Source organism: Phoenix dactylifera, chromosome 18 (genome assembly GCF_051530095.1).
Source record: "Phoenix dactylifera cultivar Ajwa chromosome 18, Ajwa_hap1_PhDact_Kaust_v1.1, whole genome shotgun sequence".
NCBI lineage: Eukaryota > Viridiplantae > Streptophyta > Magnoliopsida > Arecales > Arecaceae > Phoenix > Phoenix dactylifera.
In genome coordinates, this window is record NC_143207.1 from 19,919,710 (window position 1) to 19,932,369 (window position 12,660).

Sequence of the window (12,660 nt, forward strand, 5' to 3'; positions counted from 1 at the left end):
GATTACTTGCGACCTATATATTGTTAGGAGATACACACAATTCTTCCAGGACAATTGCATCATGTGCATCAAGTTTGGAACAAGCATTGTCAGCGACGGTTGACAACCTCATTAGGGAGGGTCAGAAGCCAAAAGCTTCTAGAAGCAAAAGGAGATTTAAATAGAGCCCGTGATAAACCCCCTAATTGGATCTCTAGAGAAAATTGGAATAAGCTAATTGACATTTGGATCTCCCCAAAATGGAAGAAGAAATCAGAAGCCAACAAAAACAATAGAAACACCATGAAGAATGGTAGCATCTCTAAACACTGTGGAGGATCAATTGCATTTGTCAATCATGACGAACGACTGGTACACATCTTTATTCAATTAGATTTCTATAATAATTTTTATATTATTGTTCAATCATCTCAAATCAGCCCATTATATGTTAATGAATTTTTTTCTTTTCTCTTTTGTAGAAATTAAAGTTAGGTAGGGAGCCAACAATAGTTGAATCTTTTAATCGGACGCATAAGACAAAGCAAGGCATGGGAGGATATGTAGATAAGAGAAGTGAAGCTGTCATGGTAAGTATAATTTTTTTATGATTCATAAATATTATTGAGCTTGCTCATGTTTATCTCTTGTTTGATCCACCATAATGTTTTTCTCTTCTTTTAAATCAACTGGCAGGCAAAGTATTCAGCTGAATACTCCAAAAAATATGGTGATGCCTCCACCTCAGATGCTCCTCCACGTGATTATGACTTGTGGTTTGAGGCAACTGGTGTCCCAACTCATGGCCATGTCTATGGCTTTAGTCCCCTAGAGGATCTCACTGGAATTATTGGGCAATCATCATCCTCTTCCACCTCTACAAGTCAAGCTCCAGAGCTGTACACTCATGAAGACCTTCTACATATTCTTGAGCAGGAAAAGAAAAAATGACAAGAGGAGGTTCTTCAAAAGATGAGAGAAGAGATTGGCTTTGGACCAAGGCATGCAGATCGGGGGAGTAATGGTGATTCTGGTTCTGCTGATCATGCTTCATTATGATTGTTTTTGCCTTAGATGATAGGTCTTTGCATTCCTAGGAGGAATGAAATCTCTGTTGATCTCTATGACATATTTTTAGACTTTGATTTAGATGGATTTAGAACATGTTGATGCCTATTTTGAATGATATTTTAAATGCTTTTTGCGTTATGTTGAATGCCTTTGCTGTTAATGATATTATTATTATTATTATTATTATTATTATTATTATTATTATGAGCCAATCAATGTACCAAATATACCAGGTTATAAGATTGTGATCAGTGACCAAATTTTGGTTACTAAATTGTTTACCAATTATTGTGACAGCAGTCATAAACTTAGTGACAGGATTTTGGTTAATAAAAATTGATTTTGCTCAGAGCGTTTGTAACAAATTAGTGACGGTAACCTTGTCTTGAGAGTTAGTGATGGAATTAATAACAAATGTAGTGACAAAATGTGTGACCATGTTTGTGACGATTAAATCTGTCACTGAAGGTTGTGACAGATCAGTGACCAAACTTGTGACCGCATTCTGTGACAAAATCAGTGACCAAGTTACCTTCGTCACTAACGCCGCAACTGGATAGTGACGGAAAATACGTAATTTTTTAAATATTTAATTCTTGAATTTGTAACGGCTTAGTGACGGCGGTTCTGGCACAAAGGTTAGTGACGGGAATCGCCGCCGTCACTGAGAATTTAGTGACGCGTGTTTTTGTAACCAATTCAGTGACGGGAGCTCCGGTCACAAATTCCGTATTAGTAACCGGAAACATGGTATAGTGACGGGAATCTCCGTCACTATATGCGTGTTTTCTGGTAGTGGCTTGGCTTGCGTGCATCAGATTTGGTATCAAATCATCTTCTTATTAAATAGTATTCAAATTTTTGTTTAATTCTTAATAACATTGAAATTTCGAACTTCTTTTCTAAATAATTATTATTTGATATCAAATTCTTAATTTCTTTCGAACTTCTAGTTGTTTTTGAACTTGTTGTTAGTTTAGGTTTTCTAATTCTAGTTAATTTAAAAAATAAAAAAAATATTGACCTATGTCAGGGCCTAATACGAGCTAGTTAGAGATTGGTTTGGACATCATACCCATTACGATCCAATCCTAAATTAAGTACTCTTGGTTTATAGTGGGTATTTGATGTCATTATGTCGGCACTTAGAACTCATTTGGTTTGCGAAAAGAATTTTACCTTACTGAGCCATGCTAAATTGAGTACTCTCTAAGTGCTTTGGGTTGTTGCAGCCACACTAAGCCAACTCAAATCCGAAAATGAAGTACAAATATTTAGTAGATCTAGTACCAAGACACCTATAAATCGGTGATGAGAGATCTTAAATCCGGCGCCAGAACACCCTAAATCTAGCATCAACATTCTTAAATCTAGCACAAATGTAGCTTAACAAACCACAAAAAAAATCTAATTTAACCACAAATAATGCTTTACAAAGGAAGAATAGCAAATTTATGCAAATTTACCTAGCTCAACAATGTCATGGATAGTTGCTAAAGCGTGCGGCAAGCCTAAAATCTAGACTGAGAGAGTCGAGGGTCATCGGATTTTCGCTAGATGAAGGATCTCACCGATGGTCATCATCGAGCTCCTTGGTGGGTAGGGTGCTTGGATTTCACCCGACCTAATTTCTTTTCCTCTAATATGGTGATAATGTGATTTGGTATGCGCTGTGGAAGGTGTTTGAAATTTTTGAAGTCGAGGGTGATTTGCCAATGTCTGAAAATTCGGAGGGTCAAAGTAGAATTGTATCAACAATTTATTACCCGTTCCGTAAATAATAGTCCCAAGGGACCAAACACCGTCAATATAAAACCACAACATGTGGATTCCCGCGTACCCTTGCAAACAAGCGCACGCTTTCCAGACACGTACGTACATACGTTAGACGCGAACTTCGCTGTAAAAAGCCTTCTTTGTCCCCCCTCCATTGTGGGGATGTCATCCAAATATTTTACCTGTTTCTAAACCAAATGAGTTAATTTTAACTAAAACTAAATCAAAATAATTTTGACAATAATTTTAAAAATTAAAAGCTCTTTGTAACAACACAGGATCTCATCCAAAATAGCTAGCCGAAAGTTATTGTTTGGATTCCTTGCACGGATCCTCACATACTCCCCCTATTCAAGCCCTGACGTTCTCGTCAGACTAAGAGTTCATATCTATTCAAATCTAATAATCACAAACACCACGATTGGCCCATGGTCAGCCTCAATGGATCCGTGCTACAGTATCTCCTAGTCCACATAGGTTATGCGCCGGATCTGCTCTGTTACCATTTGTAACAATCTATGATCTCACCCAAAATGGCTAGCCAGAAGTTATTATTTGGGTTTCTTAATCCTGTATAAGTACCCAAGATCTACCTAGCGAATAACCGATGTGGAACTAAACACACGCCCGCACGGATCCTCACAATGTTCGATTTTAATTTAATTTTGATTTTAATGAATTCTTCAATCCAAATTCCATCCAGGTCCGAAACCAAAAACGCCGCCTCATACTTAACACACTTAATATTCTTGGTACCGAGTACAAATTCAAATTAGAAATTTTATAAAATAATCTAAGCCGTTCCGGTTTCTGTACCACTCAATGACAAATATTTAATTTATATATAAAACTTATAAAAATTAATTTATATTATAAAAATTATGAATGATATCTCTAATTTAATTATTTATATCTAAAAGTTTGAAATGAATAAAAAAATTAAATAGTTTTCGGCTTCTCAGTTTTGATTTTAGTTGTATAGTTTTTTGGAGTAACGATTATAATTTTTTATTTTAATTTTTTTTATTTAGTTTAAATTTTAAAGAATAGTGGTAAATTTTGAGTTCGGTTTTGATTTTTTACTAACCCCACCGAATCTAATCTGTTGACACCTTGTTCCCTCCACTGATTTATATTTGATGAACTTCTATGAAACTTGGAGGGCTTCCTTGGACTGTTGGGCTCCATTTTGGGTTCCCGTTCCATGCGAGCACCTGTCGCTCCGATAGATAGACACCTTTCTTTATCTCTTCGGACTCCATAAGCTTATATGGATATGGATATAAATCGAATATTTTTTTTATATTAATCAAATTTGAGCAAAAATTAATGATAAAAAATAGCAATAAAAACATGATCATGAAAGAAAGATTCAATTACAAAATATTGTTTTGATAAGCCTTTATCAATAATAAAAACCTACAATTTTATAAAGGATATACCGCTCAAGATTATTCGTCACCGAAGTAGACGGATTCTATAGCCCCTCTAAGGCGTCTCACGGTTGTTGCAAGTTTACAATCGCTAGAAGAAAACTAAGAAGTTCACAAAATCTTTGAAATCTTAATTGCTTAAAAGTGATGGAAAAAAAGGAGGACAAAACTGGGGAATAAGAATTTTGAGCCTTTCAGATATATAGAGTTGATTCGATGGATTTTATTCGAATCGGGTATCACGTATTCAAGTTGTTATTTTAAGTGATAGCCATCCAATATTTGGATTTCTTTTAGTTTAAATTTGATTGATCACTTAATTAGTTTTCTGATTAAATTTAACTTAAATTTCTTTTTCTCATGTACCTTTGTTATATGGTTATCTGGTTCCATAAAAATTAGGTATAACCGCATCCATATCTAGAAGATTTTTGAGTTAACTATCTAGATTCAAATCTGATCTGAATTAGATATAAAAATAGATCTGATCGGATATAGTTCGCTTTCAGCCCTAAGCACAGTCCGAAGACGTGTCACCACTGTAGACAAGAAGAGGGATCCTGTGCGTTCACATGGAGCAGTAGCCGGAGCCGAGCCCCCTCTCCTCACAGATATTTTTCAGATATCAAAAGATAGAGAGTTAACCACAAGTGGTCTTTAACGCATCCTATGATAAGATTCAACCGTGACGCACAAGGAAGTGGCGGAGAAATGAAAGGACCTGGATTCAGCTTTTTTTTTTTTTTTTTTTTTTAACAAAGAAAGAGAGGGTTTAGTTGATGGGGACATCAGAGCCCTTCATCCAGATAATCCTGAGCCCTCGGATTGAGTCAGACTCGGATTGGATACATTTTTTTCCATGCGAGAGGAGTTGATGGGGACATCAGCTAGGCCACCATTTTATTTACGTATTTATTTTATTTTTATTTCTGAGCTTGTTTGCATTTATGGCTTATTTGTGTTATTTGTGGGCTTATTAGGATTTATTTTTGTGTAAGGGGATTTATGCAAATTGTGTATTTAGGCCATATATAGGGAACTATTTTCATGATTAGGGTTTAATGAATGATTAAGAATTTTTTTTTTCCCACATCTTATTCTTTTTCTTTTTCTTTCTTCCATTCTCTTCTTCTTGCGTTTCTAGAACCTCTCCTTTCCCCTTCCTCTTTTTGTACTTCCTTCATCTTCTCTTTGCATCATCGGTGAATCTTTTCGACTGCAGAAGATTATCCTTCCTTAATTAAGCACCAAGTACATGCATGAGTTCAGCAACGCTCAACGCTCATAAGCCCCCCTCTCCTGCCGGGCGATTGCGTGGCCTTTTGCTACTTATAGTCTAGCTGAAACCTCTACGTATTCGATATCTTTTTGTTCTTCACGTATTCCCTGCAGATAAGAGAGAGAAGATGCACTTTTCACCTGCTCCTGCTCCTGCTCCTGCTCCTGCTCTTTGGAGTGACCTTGATTGATGGATGTTAGAGGGTTTTAGCTCAAAGCCTCAGACCCAAGAGCAGAGAGAGGGAGAGCGGTCCAGTTGTACGTTGTCCTGAAGTCATTCACACATCCACTCTTGCAGCAGTCTCATGAGCAGGCCTTTTATAATTGATGAGACAGCTGACCTTTATTTTATTCTGAGAGAAATACAGCACATTGCGAGCTTGCTTGGGATAAAATATGAGACATCCTGAAGGCGGAGCATCGGCAGAGTGCAACACGTGAGCCTCTTTACCTTCTGCTGCTGGCTCACATGGCTACCAACACCTTGCATGGGGAATCTCGTTGAAGAGTGCGCAAGAAGAGTTCCTTCAATCTCATTCCGCTGTGTTGGAATTTTGTAATGCGTCATGAGTGGAGCTTTGGGGAGCTTGGCGCTGCATCGCTTGGCAGAAGGCTGCGGGAATCCAGGAACGGGATGAAAGAAAGCAGCGCCTGCTTTGGAATGTTGAGGGTTGCTCCCCTTGCTGACCGCGAGAATTTTGGGAAGAGAGAAACTCGGTCTCGGTAGGATCTCTCTTAGGAACTTTAAGACTTCATTACTAAAATGCACGTCCTAAAATGCATTTTATTTCATTTCTTAATGTAGTAGTATTCCTTTAAGGGCTCGTTTGGTCCGCGGAAAGTATTTTCCCTCCTAGGAATATAATTCCTGGGAATCAGATTCCTAGGAAGAGGATACCTAGGAAAATACTTTTGGCATGTTTGGTTAATCATGGGAAAGTGACAAATTTCCAAAGTGCTTATGTTTGGTTGACCATCCACTTTCCTATGAAAGTTATGTATAATTCCTATTATGCCCTTAATAAAAAATAGGTTTTTAATGCCTCTTTAATGCTTCTTTAATGCTGAAGGGTCTTTTTGAAAAAAAATAAAAAAGAAGTGATTCCCACCTCATGGGAAAGTAACTTTCCAATATTTCTCATGGGAAAGACTTTCCCATGAAATATGGGAATCATATTCCCATGGGAATACAACTTTCCTATCTCTCTCCTTTGAAAACTCCAACTAAACAAGAGGCATTTCATTACTTTTTCGTTGACCACAGTTTTCTCCATCCTTTTCCTGCGAACCAAACGAGCCCTAAAGGGTCCTGCTTTAAAACTCAGACACGATGGATTAGTTTTCTGACTGAGAATCCACATGAACCGTACGCACCTACATATAATGCAAGGCAGAGAATCAAGTGGCGATTAATACATTTATTATAGACATCAGTTGCATGCTACAGGAGATGCGCATGGGGGTTGGGCACTTTTTACTTGTGCATGCAAATGCTTGGGTTGCATGTACATGCACTGTGAATTATAACTGAATGCATGCATGCATGCGATGCATATCTAATGTGATGTAGACAAAGGAATGATTGGATGCATGTGATGCATAGGCATTGTGAGCGAAACGAAGGAGCCTCGTACCACTTCATGACCAGCGTCAAATGAAGCACAAAGTTTATATTGGGGTTAACCTCCAAATCACTTCATGACCAGAGTCAAATAAAGCAAAAGGGGGGAAGCTGGCTTTGCATGGAGGACCGAGGATGGTAAACAAGTGACGATCAAGTACTCGGATTTCTTTTCGTTTTGCATGGCATTTTGTGTTTATAACTTCATAAGAAGTAGTGCTGGGATAATTCCTTATTTGATAAATGCAAGGTACTGAATAACGGTGCATGTTTTCTAACATTAACATGGACTCGGCCGCTTCCGGCCGTACGGTCCACTATAGCATAAGTAATGATCAATATTTTCACTAATACTTTTCTTGGAAGAAAATTCAAACTTAAATTTTTTATATCGAATTTCTCTCCAAAAATAGAATTTTTAATTCAATAAAAGTATCCCCTGATGTATTTTTTTATTATATATTATTATTTTGTTATAATATTATAGTTAATTGTTGAGTATATCTTAAGTTTATAAGTTCTAAAAGATCGAGTTCGCATGAGTTCTAGAAGGTCAACTTAGGATACCAGTTCAAGTCCACATCAACTTAGGATACCAATTATATATTGGCCGAACTTGATTATTGTAGAAATATAAGTTTGAGTTTAAATTGATTTATTCTATTATATATATATCTCTTGTAACCCCAAAAGAATAGTGCAATTCGGTATCCTAGAGATCGGGTGTACCGGAAAGCTAGAGTTTGTAAGGTAATCTTGTACTCTATAATTTTCAAGTTCTTTTTCTTTCTAGCGAAACTTTTGCATAATCTCTGCCTATGAATATAGGCCATATAAGTGTTCTATGCACTTGCTTTTCTCTTGTTCTTTTTTCTTTTTTATTCTTGTTTCATTATTCTCCCAACCTATAACAATAAGTGGTATCAGGGCCTTGGTCTTTTCGATTAGAGTTTCACAACGACGACCGCAAAATTTGAGATCAAGAAGTTCAATGATGTGAATAATTTTAACATCTGACAGATTAAGATGTGAGCCCTTTTGATACAACAAAGACTGTGGGAGGCATTGAAAGACAAAGAGAAGTTACCGGATAGGATGTCTGGGAGACAAAAAAAAAAAAAAAAAAGCTGCTGGTAAAGGCACACAGCACAATTCAATTATATTTAGCAGACAAGAGGCTCAAAGAAGTCATTAAAGAAAAGACAACAGTCGGACTATGGCTACAATTGGAGAGTAGACATATAATTAAGCTACTAACAAACAGATTATACTTAACGCATTGGCTCTATCATTTGCACATAAAAGACGGTATGTCCGTAAAAGATCATATAGATGAATTCAATAAAGCTATTTCAGATTTAAGAAATATTAGTATTCCAATTGATGAAGAAGAGCAGGCCCTAATATTATTGTGCTCACTACCATCTACTTATGAGAATTTTATTGATTCCATACTTTATGGTTGAGATCTCTTTTAGTTAGAGATGTTAAAGATCATTTGCAATATGAAGAGTTAGAAAAAAAAAAGAAAGATGTCTAGGAGTTCCTTCGCGGAGTTCCTTCATACCAATACAGTACATTATTTAAAACCCCAAAGATGTATTCTTATTTTTAATTTATACATTAATTTTATTTCTCTCTCAATACTTTAACATAGATGCGTATCTTTTATTTCAAACAGAAAATATGGACATGATCTTAGTGATTGATGCATGACGAAGGCTAAGGCTACCAATGAAAGCATATTATTTTGTAAAATAATTTAAGAGATACTATGAAAAGTAGCTTTAGAATAAGTTCTCGTTCATGTTATTCCACTCTTTAAATTCGAAGAGATATTATGAAAAAAAAGATTTGCCAAGATTTTTTTTTTCTTCCTATGAAATTTAGACCGGTAGACTCTAAATGTATTCTAGGAATTTATGAATATATATTTAACCCAACCAATAATTCTATGATTTTGCTGGTTATACTGGCCCAATTCACGAATTTTATAGGATTTTCAGTCCAATTATCTAAACAGATCCTAAATGGTAACTACTTAATCTTAATATTAAGAGTTATCCAAACAGAATGGTAACTACTTAATCTTAATATTAAGAATATATATATATACACCTTCTCTACTCCACTTCCATGATACGGTGCTTCAAAAAATTACTAAGTAGGGCATTCTTTTATGTTTTCCGCTAAACCATTAACATGATGGCTTCTCCTAATGTATGCAATAAATTAATGCATCTGGTTTCTTGAAAATACTAGTTTTTTCCATTATAATTGTTGCTGGAAATTGGACCCGAGGGCCGCCACGGAGCCAGGGGAGGAGGAGCTCCGCTGCCGGGAGGGCGGACGGCGGTGCGCCGGCCGGCTGCGTCCTCCTGGGGAGTGAGTGTGAGAGCGAAGAGGAGTGCGCCCTGTCCTGTCCTGTCCTGCAAAAAAGCCGGTGGCCGGGCTCCCCGGCGCCGGCCCTCCGATGCTTAAGTCAGAGGGGGCAAATATGTGGAGAGAGCAAGCAAGAGAGCGAAGAAGAGATATGTGGAGAAAATAAAGAGAATATTGTATTCAATTGTGTCTGTGCTGTTTTTCTTTTTCTCCCCCCCCCCCCATTCTTTCCTCCCAGGCTCCCTTTTATAGAAGGATTTTATGCTGCCTGGGAGGTGACAGGGAGTTTGTTCTCTTTTGTAATAATTGGGCACGATTTGGCCCATTAATGGCGTAGTGGAGAATAAGGCCGAATCAGACCGGAACCAGAAAGTTGTCACGGTCGATCGGACCTGTTGGAGTGGTTGAACCACCGGCCGTGGTGGGCCTGGGGTCCGTGGATGGTAAGTGCATTTATTACCGAGTGAACCGGCAGTCAGGGAGAGCCATACGCTTTGATGGTTCAGTGATCCGGAGATCGCCTTGAACCGTGTTCATTAAATGACTGAGTGCATCGGAGACTTGAGGGGGTCTCATGCATTAATGGCAGGTCGTGCCGAATACCTGCGGAGATCTTTATGCCTTGATGGCTTGGAGATAGCGGCAAGTTGTAGTGGAGTTTGTCAGGTCCCTGATCAGGCTTAGAGGGTTAGGCGAAAGTTGAACATTTGGTTTAAGGCATCGGCTCGGCAGGGGTGCCGAGCCGAGCCGGTCGCCCGACGGGGCGCCCTGTGGTGGGGTCACTTCTAGTACTTCTGGTCGGCGCCCTTCGGGCGAGCACCTTCTAGCCGAGCGCCTCTATTTGGCGCTTTTTGTCTCTGGTCAGCGCTCTCTGGTCGGCGTTCTCTGGTCGGCGTTCTCTGGTCGGCTCTTTCTAGCCGAGCGCTCCTACTCATTTATTTTGGTTGGGCGCCTCTTCTTGGCGCTCTCTCTGGTCGGCGCCCTTCAGTCGAGCGCCTTCCTGGTCGGCACTCTTTGGCCGAGCGCCTTTCCGGTCGGTGCTCTTTGGGGTTTTTCCCCCAACACTACCCTCCGACTTCCGAGTTCCAGTTGGCTACCAGCTGGAGCGCGGAAAGTAGCTGTAGTTGGGTCATTACGGATTCCGAAAATTTTAATTTATTGCGCATTTTGAATTATCGGACGCCTCGAGGTGCCTTTAATAGGCGGCGTCTCTTCTTTCCCGAAAAGCCTCATTATTGGGACACCTTTTGCGAAGCGTCCTCGCGTCGTGGGCTCATGATGGGGCCGCACGATCCGATGGGGCGCTTCGGCGTCCGAAGCGCTAGCCCTAATTAAATGCTTCGTTCTGTCTTTTGGACCGACACGTGTGGTCATCTCAACGGGGTGCGGCTTTTCTTTTTGCCGATCGGGGCCGTTGGGGAGGTTTATATAAACTCTCCCCTGGCCCTCCGTCCCCTTCCTATTGCCTTCTGCTTCCAGCTTTTCTTCTTCCAGTCTTCCTCAGACCGAAGTTTTTTTTTTCCGGCATCTTCCTCAGGTCCCCCTTCTTTTTGGATTTCTTTTCCTCTTGCAATGGGTTCTCTTCCCAGTGAGGTCGAGTCCACCATGAGCGTCCTGGAGGTCGAAATGACCGAAGAGTGGTTTTCCCTCTTCACGGGTTCCGTTTGGAGCCCGCCAGGCGAAGGGATCGGATAACCGATCCTCCGGTAGGCCGGATCGGAGTGCATCTGGAGTCGCTCTGGGCCGGCCTCCGATTTCCTCTTCACGGCTTCGTGAATGAGTTGCTGACAGTTTGCCAGTTGGTTCCGGCGCAACTCACTCCGAATGCCTGGAGGACAGTGGTCGGTTTCCTGTCACTGTGCTTACTGCACGGGATTCCGACTTCTGTCAACGTTTTCCGGCGACTTTTTATCTTTAAGTCGAATCCGGGAGACGGAGAGTGGCTTTATATCGCCCTTCGGGCGGGTCGGCCACTCTTTCATGGTGCCCCCTCGTCCATTCATGACTGGAAGAAGAAATTCTTCTTCCTTAGTTCTGAACGGTCCTGGGGGTTTGACCCCAGGTGGGGGCCGGCCCAGCTTAAGTCTATCAACAGGCCCCCCCAGCTTTCTCCACGTGAGCAGGGGATCATCGACACCATCCGCGGCCTCGGGGATGGCATTTTGCTGAACGGCCTCATATGTGAGGACGCTTTAGTGAACGTGGGCCTGAGCTCGGCGCGTCCCCATGGTAAGAGTAATTACAAGGTGTCTATTTATTTCCTTACTGTTCTAATGTTCTAATCCTGTTCGCCTTTGCAGATATCGCAAAGATGGTGACTAAAAGCGAAGTCCTCTACGCTCGCTTCCAGAAGAGGGCAGCCGAGCTCTCGGGCGAGCCCACCGAGCCGAGGAAGAAGCAGAAGGTCTCGGCGACCCCAGTGGCCGAGGCGGGCCCTTCTCGCCTCGCGCATTCCGAGGCGGGCCCTTCCCGCCCCGCGCACCCCGATGCTGGTCAGAGGGAGGGCGCGGATTCCAGGAGCTCGGGCTCCCGGGGAGCTTCGGTGGTGTTCCCATGCCCGGTGCTTTTGGCGCAAGTTCCTGGTCGGCAGGATGCTTCAGCTGCCGACCAGGGGAGAAGTCCTGCGGGTCCCGCGCTTGCGCGCCCCGCTCTAGTCGTGCGGCAGTCAGATCGGCCGCTTGTCCGACCCCAGCCCCCTAGCTCCGAGCCAGGGAGCAATCAGGGAGCCTCGGGGTCGGCTCCGCCTAGGCCAGCCGAAGCTGGCCTTCCGGGCCCATCAGGCTCGGAGGAGCGAGTGCCTCTTGCACTCACCTGGTCGGTATTCGAGGGTGATTCAGCCCTCGAAAACCCTCGAGTGGCGCGCGAAGTATTTCGGGTCGCGCTGCTCCCGGCCGACCGGGCCACGATACAGTCCATGAGCTACAATGCCTTCATGGACGCTACCCGCTGCAACGCCGTCCGGGTAAGTAAAAATTTTCATCTGCGTAATTTGTAAAAAAAATTTTACTCGCAGCGCCTTATGTTTTTCTTTTCGTCTCTTTTACAGTACTTGCACGAGACGGAAATGCTGATGCACATAGTCCAAGACTACCGGGAGCGGGCCCGGAGGTGCCAGCGCGG

At 41.4% G+C, this 12,660-nt stretch overlaps 1 protein-coding gene across 1 annotated transcript; it reads left to right on the plus strand.

The window, feature by feature from the left end:
* The first annotated feature begins 267 nt into the window (after window positions 1–267).
* Window positions 268–1,104, plus strand: LOC148699563 (uncharacterized). The gene is made up of 3 exons (XM_088714623.2): window positions 268–351; window positions 462–569; window positions 676–1,104. The coding sequence occupies exons 1-3, from the start codon at window positions 283–285 to the stop codon at window positions 928–930; spliced, it is 432 nt and encodes a 143-aa protein (XP_088570749.2). The 5' UTR covers window positions 268–282; the 3' UTR covers window positions 931–1,104.
* Window positions 1,105–12,660: the final 11,556 nt, after the last annotated feature.